The sequence below is a fragment of the Parambassis ranga genome, chromosome 7 (assembly GCF_900634625.1).
Source record: "Parambassis ranga chromosome 7, fParRan2.1, whole genome shotgun sequence".
Taxonomy (NCBI): Eukaryota; Metazoa; Chordata; class Actinopteri; family Ambassidae; genus Parambassis; species Parambassis ranga.
The window spans coordinates 17,518,261-17,535,990 of NC_041028.1; the positions used below are offsets into that span (position 1 = coordinate 17,518,261).

General features: G+C 42.4%; 3 protein-coding genes across 5 annotated transcripts; 1 reads left to right on the plus strand and 2 right to left on the minus strand.

Moving 5' to 3' along the window:
* Window positions 1–8: 8 nt before the first annotated feature.
* On the plus strand, window positions 9–830 carry taf13 (TATA-box binding protein associated factor 13). Of its 3 annotated transcripts, none has more exons than XM_028409165.1 (2): window positions 9–126; window positions 214–830. In XM_028409165.1, coding segments are annotated over exons 1-2 (399 nt in total). In that variant the 5' UTR covers window positions 9–125; the 3' UTR covers window positions 612–830. The 3 variants fall into 3 exon arrangements, with proteins under 3 accessions (XP_028264966.1, XP_028264967.1, XP_028264968.1); XM_028409166.1 differs by having other exon boundaries at window positions 27–126; window positions 233–830; XM_028409167.1 differs by having other exon boundaries at window positions 28–126; window positions 236–830.
* Window positions 831–1,716: 886 nt separating this feature from the next.
* tnnc2.2 (troponin C2, fast skeletal type, tandem duplicate 2) lies at window positions 1,717–4,397 on the minus strand. Its single transcript, XM_028410753.1, has 6 exons — window positions 4,246–4,397; window positions 3,417–3,468; window positions 2,942–3,085; window positions 2,681–2,795; window positions 2,429–2,565; window positions 1,717–2,225 (listed from the first exon to the last, which is right to left on the minus strand). Exons 1-6 carry the CDS (start codon window positions 4,246–4,248, stop codon window positions 2,194–2,196), a joined length of 483 nt encoding a protein of 160 aa, XP_028266554.1. The 5' UTR covers window positions 4,249–4,397; the 3' UTR covers window positions 1,717–2,193.
* A 1,130-nt stretch (window positions 4,398–5,527) lies between these two features.
* On the minus strand, window positions 5,528–10,675 carry LOC114439031 (troponin C, skeletal muscle). Its single transcript, XM_028410747.1, has 6 exons — window positions 10,528–10,675; window positions 8,313–8,367; window positions 8,044–8,187; window positions 7,729–7,843; window positions 6,662–6,798; window positions 5,528–5,987 (listed from the first exon to the last, which is right to left on the minus strand). The coding sequence occupies exons 1-6, from the start codon at window positions 10,528–10,530 to the stop codon at window positions 5,956–5,958; spliced, it is 486 nt and encodes a 161-aa protein (XP_028266548.1). The 5' UTR covers window positions 10,531–10,675; the 3' UTR covers window positions 5,528–5,955.
* Between the last annotated feature and the right edge of the window lie 7,055 nt (window positions 10,676–17,730).

Genomic DNA, 17,730 nt, shown 5'->3' on the forward strand with positions numbered 1-17,730 from the left:
GCCGGGGTGAAAAACCGTAGAAGAAGAAGAAGCGGAAGTTTACCCACCATCAAGTAAAAGAAGAAGAAGAAGAAGAAGCGGAAGTCTGCACAAACAAACAGTCGTGATCCTGACATCAAATATAAAGTAACTATCTGTATTTGATATTTATGTTTAACTACATGTAATCACAGTGTTAATATTGAACTCATCCGAATGCATCTCTGTTGTAAGTGAAACCATCTGTTTTTAGCAGAATGGCGGACGAGGAGGACGAGACTGGCTTCGACGAGGAGTTGGAGGACGGCTCCGGAGGTGTGGATGTTGGCCACGGCAAAAGAAAGAGGCTTTTCTCCAAGGAGCTTCGGTGCATGATGTACGGATTCGGAGACGACCAGAACCCGTACACGGAGTCTGTGGATATTCTGGAGGACCTGGTGATCGAGTTCATCACGGAGATGACCCACAAAGCCATGTCTATCGGACGGCAGGGTCGCGTCCAGGTGGAGGACATCGTTTTCCTCATTCGCAAAGACCCCAGGAAGTTTGCCAGAGTCAAAGACCTGCTGACCATGAACGAGGAGCTAAAGAGAGCCCGGAAGGCTTTCGATGAAGCTAATTATGGCTCCTAAACTTAGCCTTGGACACAACTTTTTGGACTCAGTAGTTTGCTAGTTCGGTGCCTATAGTTTATCTTTATTTGATGTTTTTAGTTTGTTCACACTGAAACATTTTTGGCAGGTGATTTGCATTATTTTACAGATGGTATAAAGACAAGAAGATTCTACATGGCACGTGTAAAGCCAGGCTGTATGTGATTGTTTAAATAAAGTAACTTCCATGTTCTTTAATAATGCCTCCACTCTTGTTACATTATAACAATATGACTCAGATGGGAGTGTGTTTGAGTGATCGATGACGAGGGTCGTACAAAAAGGTCCAAGCATCGCCTAGACAGCAGAGCCATAGCTGAGCAATTTTGTTTTAGCAACACACTACCACTTCTTATAAAGCTAGAAAAACTCATTCAGATTATTGTGCAGGTGAGGCACATGCAAATGTGAGTGCTGTGTGACAAATCTAAAAATGGACAAAACAGAGTAAGCCTGTTATCTGTGTTATTTAAGATGTTGTATAGTTATTTCAAGCTATTCATATTTTCTAAAATGCTGAATTTTTGGACTCAGTATTTATAAAACCCTGGCTGACATGGTGCAGAGTTAAGCTATATAAAGTAGTTATATACAATATATTGCCAAAGGTATTCACTCACCCCTCCAAATAATTAAATTCAGGTGTTCCAGTCACTTCCGTGCTCGCAGGTGTATAAAATTAAGCAACTCGGCATGCAGACTGCTTCTACAAACATTTGTGAAAGAATGGGCCGCTCTCAGGAGCTCAGTGAATTCCAGCATGGCTTGGTGCCACTTGTGAAATCTCCTTGCCACTAAATATTCAAGTCAACTGTCTGTGGTATTATAACAAAGTGGATGCCACGTAAAATCCTGTCCTGAATCCTTAACCTTTTAAACACAGCCAAAAATACTGGACATAATAAAGTCAGGATTTGCCGGTAAACCCTAATGACAACAGTGGAGCTGGCTGTGGTTCAAACACAATGGACAAAAAGAAGAAACAAACAGATTTTATTGATATTCCTCAAAACAAAAAAAAATTTACACAGACCATAAATATGACAGACCAACTACACGTGAGCATGTGTTAGTTCATTTATTCTGTTCAAGCAAATTACTTCTTTGTACAGTGAACTGGTTGAATTCATTGGTCTAAGCAGCAGGTAACAGGCTGCCAATCTATCTAGACTACATCTAGATCAGAGCTTTACCAGCAGAGAGAAAAGGGGGGGTCGCTGATAACATAATACGCCATGCATACTGCGAAAAGGTGTGTCCCCACATGCAGCCTTGCCGTCCTGTTTTGGGGGGAACAGTGTCAGCGTGGCATCCATGGGCTGTTTGCAAGCGAGCCGGGAAGAGATTGTAGCCCAGCCAGCGACCCCCCACCAGATGCCCTAGCTGTCTGTTGAGGATGTCTATGAGGAGGGAGAAGAGAGGCAGTGCACCAAGTGGACATGAGGGGGGAGTGTGGTAGAGATTCTGAGTGGGAGAGGGGGGGAGAAAGACGGGTGAGTCGGATGTATTCAGAACTGGGATTCACAAGAGGGTGGAGGAATGTCCATGAGTCTTTCTTGGTTTACTGCACATTCTCCATCATCTTGAGGAATTCTAGAGAAGAAAATAGAGATTGGAGAATGTCAGCAGCAGATATCTGAAATAATCACAACAAACTGTTCCATTTTCACTCAAACCGGATGGAGGATGAGGTTTAGATGGTTAAAACTACTCAAAGAAAATAGGATAATAAAAATGTAAAGCAATGTTTTTGTTTGTTTGTTTGTTTGTGTCACTCATCATTGTTATGCGCATACCGTCAAAGTCCAGCATGCCGTCAGCGTTCTTGTCTCCATCCTTCAGCAGCTCATCAATCTCATCCTCTGTGATGGCCTCGCCGGTGCTGCGGATGATGAGGGCAAACTCCTCTCTGTCGATGTAGCCGTCGGCGTTCCTGCGGGAAAGACAGATGATATGGAATTTGTTAGAAAAATAACAAAAAGAAGATAGTATAATATTACGCTGTATTATTATTCAACGTGCTGTGTACAGTAACAGCATGAACGCACTTGTCGAACACACGGAAGCACTCTGCCAACTCTTCCTCGCTCTTGCCGGCCTGGTCCTCCTTAAGCAGTCTCACCATCATGACCAAGAACTCCTCGAAGTCGATGGTACCGCTACCTGAGAGGTAACAAGAGGCCACGCGTAATTAGGTACTGTCAGCCGCATCTGTGCGCACGGTTTTACGCATGGTTCCACACAATATTGTGCTTGTGCGTAAAATTGCGCACAGCGCTGTCAAAGATGGCACATTTCCCGTTGCTCACCGTCCTCATCGACCTCCTCGATGATCTCATCCAACTCCTCTCTTGTCGGGTTCTGGCCCAGCATCCTCATCACGGTTCCCAACTCCTTGGTGCTGATATCACCGCCACCGTCGGTGTCGAACATGTCGAAGGCGGCTTTGAACTCTGAAGAGAAAAAAATGGTTTTCAAAACTATGATAATCAACTTCTAGCGTCCACCTAACACTTATCGTTTTTAATAATGCGGAGTGATTATTACCTAAGTGCGCATTATAGTGACTATATATATATTTTTTTGTCATTATCGTTAATAACCCCTTTCTTCTGAATAAAGCGCACGCTGATAGGAGTTCATGCTGACAGAAAAATGGAAGGAAGTGTAGCTTTGCGACTCATTACATGTCAAAGCCGCGATAATTGATAGCTGGGCAATTTGATCATTTCCTAGTCTTCCTACCCTGTCATAGTAACGCCGTTACTAAAGTAACGTACTCACCAGCCAGCATTTCCTCGCTCAGATAGGAGCGGGCCTCTTGTTGCGCGTCAGTCTGGAAAGAAACATCATATCATTTTATTTTATTTTCATCGTTTTAAAGGCAGTGATTGACTTGAGTGGCTACTGTTAAACAATAATACATTTTACAAAAACACCATATATACTTTAATCCGATCGACAAGGTCTATAGATATTGAGTGACATTGTATGGATTTGATTGTATTTTACAGTGGAGTTAATGTGATGACAATGTCATAACATGCTTTTCATAAATTGGGCTCTGCGTGCATGCAGCACTTAGTGGCTGTGTCTCAAAAGGACTGGAGAGCCTGAAGTAAATTAGTCCGGCTATTTCAGGCTCAACACATTAGGGTCGCTGTATATGGCCTGCAGACATCCAATCCCCGGGAATTTGTCGCCCTAAGCACAATCCGCACCTTCACAGCTGACACCCATTCAGCTCACCCATCAGCATCCAAAGTTACATTTCAACAAGGATTAACAACATTTGCAACATATAATTGGCTAAAATATCAATCTATTTTACTTTTTTTGTAAAGGTTTTAGAAAAAAGTCAAACCAAAAATAATATTCAAATATTATTATATTAATTATATTTCCAAATAAATTAACATTAACTGCAAGGGAAGCCAAAACAGGTCTAAATGTCAGCAGCAGCAGACACATTTCAGCCTGCAGATTTTTACACTTTCACATGCGTTTATTATTCACTCATTGAAATGGACTCTCAACATGGATTAACAGCTAGAGTCTGTTTTACAGATCAACTTCAGTTCAGTGAGTCATTTGCACAATTGATTGATCTTACCATGTTTGTGGATTAATTTCCCCCCCTTATATCCAAGGAAACAAAAAGCAAAGCCCAAAGGAGTGGTCAATCCGTGTGCACCCCAACAGAGAGACTAGACGTCAAGTGAAGGTTCAGAGACACTTTAAACGGGACAGCCAGGTCCCGCCCCCTGCCTCTCACAGGCCTCCAGATTTAGTATCCTGAACTTTTAGGGTTCTGGGGCCAGGGCAAGCCAATCACACATTGGACAGGAAAGCTCTAGTTTCTTGAAGTTGCAGGGTTGAGAATGTGAAAGAAGTGAAGCTGGAGTTTGTGTTTGTGAAAAATCTGAATGTGAAGAAATACAAGAGGACTTAAAAGTATTTTAACGAGAAGGCACACATGTAGTGTGGTTTGTGTCATCAGATTTGAACAGAAAAAGTGACATTATAAGAAGAAGGTTGAAAGAAAAAAAACTGTGCCATGCTGTGAAAGAAAACACTTTCAACTGCTGTCGCGCTATTCCTAAAAATGGTCATTGAGTGGATCATTGTTGAACTGTGTATAGTAAAATTAAAAATCAGACAGGCTGGAATTGATTTTCTAAACACAAAACAATCAAGGAGATTTCTGGGTTAGGCTTTTTGTGATGATAGAGTTTCAATCTGGTGTGAAACTCAAACCAGGAACTCCATCTCTCTGTCCCTACCCCCCACACACCACCTCTTCGGCCGTTCCCTGAATAGCTGCCCGTTTTTCAGACTGCGAGTGAAGCAAAGCAAGAACCCTGATAAACACAACCTGATGCTCCATATACGGTGGGTGGTTCCTGGAGGGGTGGGGCTGGAGGTGGGAGACAAGACCGGGAGGATGGGATTACCAGGGGATAGGGGTGAAGAAAGGGGAGGGATGTTACTTTTTCAGAGGTGGTTGGGGGGCTTGCAGGCTATATACCCAGAGAGGGAACCTGCTCTTTCCAAAGGGGGAATTAACTCATCTGCTCTGTGCCTGCCGGTCTCAAACCTCTGATGCTCACCCTGGGTTTAAAAGGCACAGGGGTCATTGATTTCTGTATCACGGAAGACCCTCGGTGAAGATCCATAACAGACAGTTATGATAGGTGGAGAATAGGTAGGAAGTCTCAGTCATCATGTGCTGACTGAGGCAAGGAGGTGATTAGGTCAATGCAGTGTGCTGGCTAGTGAATCAGAATAGGCAGATCAGTGTTTGTGCAAGGAGAGGCTAGTGTGGAGAGTGTGTGTTCATCAGACAGACAGACAGTGCAAAGGTCCCAGAAATGAAACAGAAGAGATGTATCAGGCAGAATAATGAGTGGAAGTCGATTTATTTAGAAAGCACAGATCACAGTGTGGAGAAGATTCAGTTTTGACGGCCAGTAGGCAGAGGTGAGTGGGGTGGGTGGGGGGTGCTTAGGCAGTGTAACATTTCCGGAGAAAACTGCAGCTGCCAAGGGGACAGCTGGGTGGCCAGCACAAGGAGGCGGGCAGCACTTCGTCTTAAAAGGTTTGAAAGGATATTTATAGATATCCTTAACAAGCCCCGTTGGTTTCATGTGAGAAGGTGGTGGTGGTGGTGGTGGTGGTGGGGGGGTGGAGTTGATGAAGACGCTCTCAGAAAATACATTGTATTCATACTGATTGGAGGATTTTGTAGCACATTTCCATTAATCACATACTGTATTGCATAATTTCTGTGGAGGGATCACTAAGGAATGTAGGGCCGGGCTCATTACTGCACGTTCTCCATCATCTTCAGAAACTCTGAGGGCATGAGATGAAGAGAAAAACAGTCATCAGAGGATCAACCAAAAGATAAATGAGTCAATCAGCCCCTGCTCAAGCTACTGAGATAATCATGTTGTGAATATAACTCACATGATTAGAACATGTGCGCTTCCACTGTGACTAATTAAAAAAAGGGCTTGTGACAGAAAGTCGATATTTTTTTAGAAAAAATGGCAACAGGAAGGTGAATAATCCCTCAACATGTAGCTCAAAGTTTACTTGTCAAACATGTTGTATTTTGTCATCTCAGAGTTAAACATGAGCAAAGCAATCTTATCTATGGAAAACAAAACTGCTTAGGGTGTAAACATGTTTATTTAACACAGAGGTATGTGGGGATTTTGGAGCCGACCTCAAATGGCCACTCAAGAAGTTGCAGTTTTGCGATCAGACTGGCGTGATTACATGAGCGGAGGCAGGAGGATCAGTCATATACAAATATTTCCTCAGGTTTATTTTGTCTCTTTATGCCCTTTTTTGTTCATTAAATGATTATTACCATCTTATTAAAACACATGCAGAATATATCCAATGCACATAAATAGAGATAAATGATGGTCCTGACCAACATGTTCTCTTTCTCTGATTATATAACCAACACAAAGGTTGCTGCATTGTCCACAAAACTGATACATAACACTCAGTCTTACCATCAAAATCAATCTTTCCATCTTTGTTGTTGTCCGATTCTCCGAACATCTCATCAATATCTTCCTCTGTGACGGGTTCTCCGGTAAGATGGAGGATTTCTCCAAATTCTTCTCTGTCAACAAACCCATCTCCATTCCTGTGGATAAAAAAAACATAACATAACATAACATAACATAACATAACATAACATAACATAACATAACATAACATAACATAACATAACAACACTCTTAGTCGATCTTTTTGCCATCGATCTCTTTGACATCATCAAAAGTGTTTTTTTTTTAACTTTTGTTTTTCAATTTCTGGGCAGTGCCGCTACGTTTTTGAAGCCAACAATGTGAATTCAAACTTGACATCGTACCAAAGTTTATTCATGTTGCATAATGTGTCATGCAATGATCTTATAAGATTATGAAAAATCGCACAGTGTAGAGAGGCCATAAGGCCTTCAGAAAAACTACTCTAAGAGTAGATTTCAAATGATAATGCTCATTTTCTCAAGTCTGGACTCTTCCGCAAGACTCTTTGTGTATTCTGAAATGGAGGGTTAGAGAATACCCAGACGACGTGGCTGTATATGTCAGAGAAAACCCCAAAACATCTTCTTACAACATGCATGGACGATTTCAGCAACCTGATGTCAAACACTGGTGAACATTTATACAAAACACCAACAAGAAGCTATCTCAGCTAAAGATAGCCACATTAGCTTACAAGCCCAAAGGGGAAGCTACTTTTGATGTTATATGAATTTCCCCTCGGGGATAAATAAAGGAATTCTGATTATGTTGTGTAGTTCAAGTATATCACCATTTATCTGTAGGCAATGTTTCAGATAGGACTTTTGTCTGAACAATTGTCTGTATAACTGGGTTTATAGAATTGTAATCTAAATTTGACCTTGTGCCTAGGTATGAAAATCCCATCTCTAGTGTTTTGTTTATGCACTTTGATGTCTAAACTATCTATAACAATACTGTGCACATGCCTTGTTTTCTAAAATTCTACCTTTGGTCACAAACTCATTCATCAATCACCAAAGTGTTTGTATTGAGCGTCGTACTTGTCAAAAATACGGAAGCATTCTGAGAGTTCTTCTTCACTCTTTCCGGCCTGGTCCTCCTTTAGCTGTTGCACCATCATGACCAAGAACTCCTCAAAGTCAATGGTGCCGCTGCCTGAGAAGAGAGCAGGTGCACAAGTGAGGAGGGGTTATAAGATCCAAGCACCACGATCTTCTTTGATGTTTTCTGCATTCTGGAAAAGTTCTTGAAATGATGTTATCTTGATTGCGCTGACACAAAGGGAAGCATGTCAGGTTGCTGCACAGTTCGCATGTGTTTATCTGAAGTATGAGAAAAACTCATGACAGTCTCACCATCTTCATCGACCTCCTCAATGATGGCATCCAACTCCTCTCTTGATGGGTTCTGACCCAGCATCCTCATCACGGTGCCCAACTCCTTGGTGCTGATGTCGCCGCCTCCATCTGTGTCGAACATGTCAAAGGCGGCTTTGAACTCTGTGCGAGAGAGGAAAATAAATCTTTAGATTTACAAGGCTCAAGAGAAAAGGGAAAATTAACTTTTCATTTTTTAAGCCACAGTCATTATAAACAGCAGGAAACTGAGTGGATCAAACACAGACCTGCAATCATCTCCTCAGTCAGGAAGGAGCGAGCATCACTTTGGGCGTCAGTGGGCTTAAGAGAGGAGAAATGCAGTCAAATGTGGGGGGAGGTTATATTAAAGAAGCCTGACTGATGACAATAGTCTGCTGAGATCTATTATTCAGGCCCATTAGGACCTTCCTTAGTGGAATGGAGCCATTAGTGTTACACACATGTTCCTTTCCTGCATAGCAACACATATTTCTGTGCGTTTTGTTCTGTTGCTATCATTTCTGAATGAGTTAGGAGCCACAATTAGGTTTTAGATATTCTAAGGATGGTTCTGTATTTAACATTCTGTATTTAAAATACAAAGAATGTGTCAGGTCTCCTCCCAACTGTATTTCATTAGAATTAGCCTTACAATTTAAAGGGTAACTCCACCCTCTGTTCTGATCCGAGCAGAAGCCACGAGAGAAAACCCACCAACAGGCAAATTCAGCTGCAGTTTTAACCTGTATGGGACATTCACTACATTTTCTAACTGAAAAAGTAAAATTCTAATGCTTAATACTACAGTGACATAAAATGGTCATCGGCTTTAAGCTAAAAACAAAAAAACAAAAGTTTTAGGAATATATCTATATTCTGTATGTATTTTTATACAAGTTTATGTCCGATATTGCACAATATGGGTCAGATATGATATTTAAATATTGTGTATGTCCTGTATATATGACAGAATTGACAATGAAGATAACTTGGAATAACTCTTAAATTGTAAAATACATAATCTGAAATATAAGTTGTTGTACTTTAATTGCTGGCAATAGCAAGCCGTCTAAGTTGAATTATCAATTCGGCTATGTGACTGTAGATGAACCTGTTAACATTATAATGCTTGGCTCAGTCTGTCAATCTCTCCTGATTCTTGGTTCTCTTCAATAAGCCTGCCTAAATAAAAGAAAAAACAGCACTTTGACAAGTTTTGACAAGTGAGTGCACGGGAGAAGTAAAACCCTGTGTTTCCTGCTGCCATCTCAGCCAGAAAACGCTATAACTGTTAATCCTTCATTTACACTGAGTTGTTTATTTACATAATTTGCCAGACAACACCATCAACGTGACCCCTGGGTTGAGTCTATTTTAGGCAGAAGTTTGTGAAGGCCACATGCAAACTATTTCAAATACGTCACTCACTTTGAGTAACTCAACAAAACAAGTTTTACTTTTTTGATGCATGGATTCTGTAATCTGTACTGAAACACCCTAACAACTGATCCCTCTTCCTTTGTGCTACAGTCAGGAGAAAGAGTAACAGAATACCTAGAACTAGCATCAACAAAGTGACAGCCAGGGCCTGGAAATAGCCCCTGTGTCAGGTAAGAATTCATGTTTAATCCCCCATCAGCTGCTGTAAGTGCCGGGAATGACGCACAGTAAAACTACTGCTATTCACAGATTTAGGACTATCTAGTTAATATTTCTGAAGACTTTTATTCTGATGACTAATACAATACTGGTTTCAATCGTTCTGCTCAATTTGTAGTTTATTATCATTTAATAAACTTCCTTTAATTATCCTCCAGACGCTGTCTCTCATTTGCCAATAAACATCATTTCCCCTCGTTCTAAGTAGCAGGACACACAAACCCTCCCATTGGTTCACTTGAAATCTATTTTTAAGGTGAGACTTTGCAAAGGATTTGAGGAGGATTTTTTCAAGGTGAACATCCAAAGTTAGGACAGTCGGAAAAGGCAGTATGTCTTCTCACTTCCCTCAGCTGTGTGCGATCTATCTTTAGCACCGCCCCCGCTTCGATCTAAATATCAATCATATTGAGTTTAGTCACAAAGTGATGGAACATAAAAGCAGCGCGAGTCTGTAAACATGTCAGAAGACTGGGGTGCATCAGTCAGAGACACTACTTTGTCTGTCTGTAGCAATCATCGTAAACAGTGGGAGGCCCACTCATAAAATTCCGGTTACTTTCATTCATTCCAGGAGAGAAAGCGGCACGTTTACAGTAATCCAGCTGTGCTGCACATGAGGGCTTGCTGGGTGACTGAGGGTAAGCAACAAGTTTTGGCTCCTGATAATTATCACCACATTCTTCTGTCTTCTTCCTGGCTTCCATCCTCATCATTTGAATACAACAAAAGAAGTAAAAAAAAATCCCCCAAAGAATCATCCAAACTAATTTGCCTTATCCTTGTCATCCGCTACCTTCTTCTCAGTTTTCGGATTCTTACCATGGCGACAGGCTGTGCTGAACAACAGACACCAGTATGAAGGACAGATGGCTGGAACAGAAAGTCTCCCTTCTACACAGTTCATGTAGCACTGTGGCTTCACTCCACTCCATAAGTACCCTCTCATCCAGCTGCAATTTTACTTAAAATGATCAGGATTGGGCCAGAGACTCCCTCCTCAGACAACTGCCGGCCAATCAAATCCAACTTTACTTTGTGACCTCTAACAATCTTTTGATGGACACCCCCTTGTGTGGCACCCTGTCCAATCCCCCATATTTAGATAACAGACAAGCTCACTGACATTTATTTCAAAAAAAGAAAACACGGCACAGCCATCAGGCAGCTGGAGGTTATTTTGGCAGAGGATCAACTGGGCATCTCAGTGGAGATGGACACTTGATTTCACATACTGTGTGCACGCTCACACACACGCGCCCACGTGCACACTCACAGATTAACACCTCAGTGCATGCATGGATTCTGTACCCCTTCCTAGTGTCTGTTAGACCATCTATTTGCCCGCCCCACTGTCCTCACTGCTGCTGACTTGCCCTTGCACCCATGACATCTGTAACATAAGAGGTGTGCAAATGGACTGATCTCACACAGCTGTACTCCGTCCCTTAACCATTTCAGCTCCTGGCTTCTCAGTCCATCAGCTAGTAAACAAACACAAACATCTCGTATAAATGTTCAGTAGAAACTTCCATGTTTAACTTTATCCACATAAGATTTCATTTGCTTGATGTCTATGCAAGTGAAGGAGGCCATCATTGGGCTGAAGACACAAAATATAGCCTTCAGAGAAACAGCAGTGAAGTGGACAGAGCTATGCTCTCTGCTCAGATTCAACCATATGCTGCAGGACTTTCAAGAGACCACTTTATATTGCAGATGGATGAGGACCCAAGCATTGCACTGGCCAAGTCAGTCACCTGACCTCAACCCAACAGAGCATGCAGTTCACATACTGAAGACAAGACAGAAAGAGCCACAGACAAGCAGCAGCTAAGAGCAGCTGCAGTAAAAGCCTGGCAAAGCAAAATTGTATGAAATTGTTCCATTATAAGCCACCAAATGTGTGTGTGTGTGTGAGAGAAAATGGCTGCAATTCCTGAATGGGTAGTGCCACACTTTTGTTAAAACCCCTTAGAGCATAGAGCCTTGACTCAATCACAATTTAAGGGATTTATTTTACATTGTAAATTTTATATAATGTATAGAGGCAAAATGCAAAATCAATGTTCCAATATATATTACCCTGACTGGTCTGATATACAGTTACTTCCTGTCATGTAGTCTGGATGACAGACATGTTCTGTCCTGAGCTGCAAGTTGTTGAGTGCCATATAATGACACACAAAAAGCTTAAAATGACAACTAAATGCACATTAGATGGTGTGCTATTTTTAAACACTTTTTTTGTCCTACCAGGTTGTCATTGGTTACCTGTATCCAGTGCTTCTGCCTTTTGCATTATTTACAGTGTTGGCAGTGGTACCCAGGCAGGAGAAACTCTCAAACACCAAAACATCTGCCAGTGTTAAAGATTAGGTTTCCTAGTATGGAATGTATCTATAGAAACCAAGTGATAAAAAAATGTGATGCTTTCATTTTTCTCCTCATTTGCATTACTTCCATCTGGCCAGCAGTATTGCTCTTAATAACCATCAGTTGCTCTTGGTATGGTGTTGGGTTGCTAGTGGGCCTGGACTTCTTCATCACCCATGTGATGATGCTACACACAATGATTCCTCATGACAACACCCAGATATCATAAAGTGCACCCCATACACATACAGACCATCCATCTGTTCCAATGCAAACAACACTGTTGTTGAATTTTTTGCCTTGTTCCAAAAGTGAATCGATCCCCATAGACCTCCATGTTACAATATCCAACTTTATTCACAGCACGTTTACAGGCTTTTTTAAATAATGAGGTCTCAACGAATAAAATATTCCAGTTGAAAATCTTCATTCATTACATAGTGGAGAACATTGAGAACAAAATTATTAACCCATGGAGGTCTGGATTTGGAACCATACTCTTAATAAAAGTGGAAAATCACATTACAGGCTGATCTTGAGTGGAAGTTCCTCAAGACAAGTCAGAATGAGGCTCAGTAGTGTGTGTGGCCTCCACGTGCCTGTATGACCTCCCTACAACACCTGGACATGCTCCTGATGAGGTGGTGGATGTTGTCCTAAAGGGATCTCCTCCCAGACCTGGATTAAAACATCAAGTTGTGCAATGTGGTGTTGGTGGATGGAACGAGACATGATGTCCCAGATGTGCTGGATTGGATTCAGGTCTGGGGAACGGGCAGGCCAGTCCATAGCATCAATGCCTTCATCATGCAGGAACTGTTGACACACTTCAGCCACATGAGGCCTAGCATTGTCATGGATCAGAAGGAACCCAGGGCCCACTGCACCAGCATATGGTCTCACAATGGGTCTGAGGATCTCATCCTGGTACCTAATGGCAGTCAGGGCCCTCATACCACCCTCATGGAGTCTGTTTGTGACAGTCTGAGCAGAAACATGCACATTAGTGGCCTGCTGGAGGTGCAGGGCTCTGGCAGTGCTCCTCCTGTTCCTCCTTGTAATTAACAGCAACAGGATATGATGGAGGTAGTGTCCGAAATGTCAGAAAATCCTTTCACAATGAATTCCCTATATGGTGCCCTAAACAGAACTCCCAATATGGGGAGTAGGGAGTGATTTCGAACACAGACCATGTCTACATGCAGAACTGCACTGAGCTGCTGCCATCTGATTGGCTGATGGGCTTTAATGAGCAGGTGAACAGGTGGAGCTGGAGTGCTTATTGTGTGTCTCAAACTGTTTGAAATGCAGTTTTGTTTTAGAGTTTAGAGTTCAGAGAGGACCCAAATGCAGACACAATAAAATAAAGCCACAGAAAAAAAAATCCAAAATAATTCCAAAAACATCCAAAGAGCAAAACTTTCAAAATAAAACAGGATGGTAAAAAGCACAGGAGATTAACACCTAAGAAGTGAAACTAGACTAAATCAAAACCAACTCTTAATCAGGCAAAGAAAAGCAGCTAAAGCAGCAATCACAACATTTTGAATATTACTGAATGGTTAATGCAAAAAAGGAAAGATGGAATCATCTCATTGGCTGCTGAGTCATCAGGCCTGTCTATGGACACTACAGTTCATACATCAGAAGCTACAAGCCTTGCCTTATTGGTTTCCAGGAAGAGATGCGATGGCTGACTCAAATTCAATACTACTACATAATATGAATTCTGAGGTCGAGTCCAGTGCAAGCCAGTATTTCATTTGGCTAAATAGGTAGTGAAGTAGTTTCTAAGTGGAGTATCAGTGGTATTATGGGCAGAAAGATCTAAGAGAAGAAAGCCTGGCACTTGGTACTTGTCTTTCTTTATGTATCTTGGTTTGTGCAACTACTTGTGTTTTCCCTCCTCTTTGAGTGGCTGCCCTGCGCAACCTTGCACTTGTTGTCGAGGAAATGGGATTCCCCTTCTCCCACCATATTTGCTTTGTTAAATCCACATTGTTTTTACTTACCTGGGCAGTCAGGGGATCAGTTATTTGTCATTTAGCCTCCGTATACCACATAAATTTGACATAAAACACACAAATTGTGTGTGTGCATGCAATTTCTTTATCGTATTTGTTGCAGTGCAAATGTATAATAAATGTGCACACAAGCCTCTACACAGCAGTGGTTTGTATAAACATGTGCAATGACAGCAGTTGACATCCCGAAGGGGCCACTGCCAGAGTCCATTATAGATTTTTTTTGAAATTGTCTAGCTTGTCTACAAGAAAAGCCAATTATAATGGCTTTTTTAATTTCTATTTATTTATTCATTTATTTATTGGCGTGTCTGATTATTTATGACAAAATACTGTTTTTTAAAAAATTGTTTCCCTGACAGCAAACTCAGGCCCATAAATTGACATAACACAAATGTATTTCGAACTTTTGGTTCAACACACACACACACACACTGTGTCAGCATCCAGCCTGTGTGGTGAGAGAAAGAATAATCAGCCTAATTAGTTTTATAATGGTCCCTCGCACATGGCTCTCACTCAGACTGTGCTTTCACAGTTCAAAGCCCGCACAGCAGCCTCTACAGATAAAAATGACTTGTGTGCCTGCAGAAATCCGCCACATTTACTTGTATTGAAAGAATGGGCACTTAATTGTTGCGCTCCTGGATTTTTTTTCCTTTGCTAGAAGAATTGTAACACATAATAAAATGTGCTGTTCAAACCTACAGACTGCATTCTCTGACCTCGATGCCCCTCTCCTCTCTCACCCTCCTTCTTTGTCCCATATTCCACAGATGTACTCTTTATTCAAGCCTGGGAACAACACTCCTCCATGTTTTGATCCTCACCCTCTTTCCATCCTAACCTCCCCTCTCAGTCATCACCCCTTGCCGTCCCCCCAAGGGACACGGTACAAGTTCAGCTTCCATACCGTCCGACTTATGTCACCTCATTGACTGCATGCTTGCCGTCTGACTGACAGCAGCAGCTGATGTTGCACTGCAGATTTTCCACAAGCACTACTCTTCCAGTTGGGTAAGAGAAAAAAAGGGTGTGGATAGGTGGCCTTTTTTTAAAAAAAAGGGACACTAACAGACAGTCTTTTTCTTCTCTCCAATCATTTTTCTTTGTCGTCTGTTCCTTCTGTTTCCACTTTTTTTTATTTTCTTCCTTCTATTCCTGGACATTCCCTGAGGAGCAGCTGAGCCCTCTACACAAACACAACCTAAATAAGGGCTGGAGGTATGCCATCACTCCTCCCTCTTTAGCCCTCTATCCCTCCATCCTGATCCCCCTGCTCCTCCTATGTCGCTCTCCCTGCCCCTCTTCTTCTTCTGTCTTTTTAGCTGCCCAGTCCTCACCAACAACTATCACTCATTATTATCCAATGATCATTCTGGTTAATATGCTCAAATGCCTGCATTTTATCTGCAAATATCAAATGTCAGCATTGTCTTTTTTAGCATATTATCATGCTGTTAGCACTTATGTGAAGCAGATTCCTCAATATTTTTAGTAGTTTGTTGCAGACAAACAGCAGTATCAGAGCAATGTGAATGGAAACACTGCTGGTCCTCAGTCCACAAAGAAGTCAAATATGAGGGCCTATACGGCCACAAAACAAGGCTTGTGGGAAATTGTAACTCACAACCTGGACCTACCAAAGATAACATACTTGATGATGACACACACAAGCCACACAATCAATCGACCACCAGAAATCAGCCGGAAAAACAGAAGAATCAACACTTTTCTGCTGTGTAGGCTGCTCAGTCCAATCAGTAAGTTCACAACATCCCGATTTCATTTTACCTCAGCAGTATATATTGTTTTGATGTGTTACCTTTATCTTTGAATGCTAATAGAGTCATGTGCTTTATTTCTTTGAAGGTTGGTGTTGATGTGCCGGAAATCACACATAGATCTAGATGTGATAATAAGATGTATTCCTACTGTGACAATTTGCTTTATTTAAAATTATTTAGACCAAAATACGCACATGAAGCACAATGATTAAAACACCTCGGTAGATGTGACATTTCTGTAGATGCCCCCCCTCCACACACACACACACAATTTATTCACTCTCTGCACCAACAGCATTAATCCTGCAGCACACGTTAGACCTATGCACTGCAGTTACCAGTCTTGATCACAGGAGGGCAGTCTGACCCGTTTAGTCAAAGGCTGACTGAGTTCATTGAGTTTAAAACAGTTAAATTATTGTTTCTACAGTGTTTTTTACTGAATGAGGTTAAATGCAATAAAATATTTTAGCAGGAAGCATTTCACATCAACCAGGCCGCCATAAGACCTTTTATAGCTGGATCCAGGATTCAGCTCAAAGTTTAGGCCAAAACTTCTTTCAAACACTAAGAATCAGAGCTTTCTTCAACAATGTAACTGCAGCATTATCCGTGAAATGTTACATAAAATGTAAATTAAGTCGCAATAATAATATTTAAAATAGTTCATAATTCATCAGTTTGTGAGCTGACTGAGCTGAAGAGATGATTATGACATCTGGCTCTTCGTGTCCCTCACACAGAGCATGCCCCCTCATGTTGATCCTCATGTGATTGTGACTCTGTTGGTGCATTTTGTGGGGGGCATGTGTTGACATGTGGCACAGGAGCGCTTGTGCCAAATCGGTGATGGATGCGCTGCGGCGCACGGTGTGCATAGAGCTTACAGAGTGTGTTTGGGAAGGGGGCGGGTTATTCGGTCAGGTCACACAGGTGGACGGAGATGGTGGAGGATGCAGATCACTAAGCCGCACAACGTCTCAGCGCTGGAAGAGGATGGTCAGCAGCGCAGGGTATTCCGTTTAAAATGCCAACGGTACCTGTGAATCCAGCTGCGGAAGCGCACAACCTCACCGAACAGCATGACTGTTTCAGCCAGGACAACCGCACTGAGCCGCGCGTAACGGAGTGGCTGGAGGATGGCGACAGTTTTTTCGTATCCATCCTGCCGTATGGGCAGGCAGTTCCCGCGCTTATATGCGTGTTTGTTCTTCTGACAGTTTTCTCATTTCTCATTAACATATTAACTCTGCTCGGTCTCGGACGGTCCGAGGACCTTTCCTGGCAGCCGCGCTGCACTTTCCTTAAGAATCTGATTATTAGCGACCTCATGCAGACTGCCACTTTCGGTCCGCCGGTCATCCACTCACTAGTCCAACGCCGGACAATGGCGTTCAGCACCTGGTGTTACGCGCAGTATTTTGTGGGGACAATCAGCATTTTCTCTAGTCTGGTCACCATCACCTGCATGGCACTGGAGCGATATTTGTACGTGTGCCATGCTATCCACTACTTGGTCATCCTCACTCAGATACGCCTGCGGCGAATCCTGATCCTTATCTGGGTCTACTCCATCTCCATCGGCACCGTAAACATGGTGCTGCTGCACAAGGGGAAAGAAGACAAGATCGAACAGGACACCATGGGGCTGATGTGCGAGCCTGACATGGTGGAGCAGCACATGGGGTTCCCCCGTGCCTGTGCCATCTTTCGCAAACTCACAGGCTCCTTCACTTTGCTGCTGTGCCTGTTGGTGTATGCGTTCTCCTACCTGAGGATGTACCAGGAGGCGCGCAACGCAGTGATACCTTTCAACGCTGTCAACACCACAGCGCGCA

Bases quoted from the DNA above. Each gene is read 5' to 3' on its own strand.
- tnnc2.2 (XM_028410753.1), bottom strand. The intron at 3,086-3,416 runs GTGAGTACGTTA...TTTTCTCTTCAG, and splicing joins GAGCGAGGAAATGCTGGCTG to AGTTCAAAGCCGCCTTCGAC. The intron at 2,566-2,680 runs GTGCGTTCATGC...TCTTTCCCGCAG, and splicing joins TGCTTCCGTGTGTTCGACAA to GAACGCCGACGGCTACATCG.
- LOC114439031 (XM_028410747.1), bottom strand. The intron at 7,844-8,043 runs GTGAGACTGTCA...CTCTCTTCTCAG, and splicing joins TGAGGAGGTCGATGAAGATG to GCAGCGGCACCATTGACTTT. The intron at 6,799-7,728 runs GTACGACGCTCA...TTTTATCCACAG, and splicing joins TGCTTCCGTATTTTTGACAA to GAATGGAGATGGGTTTGTTG.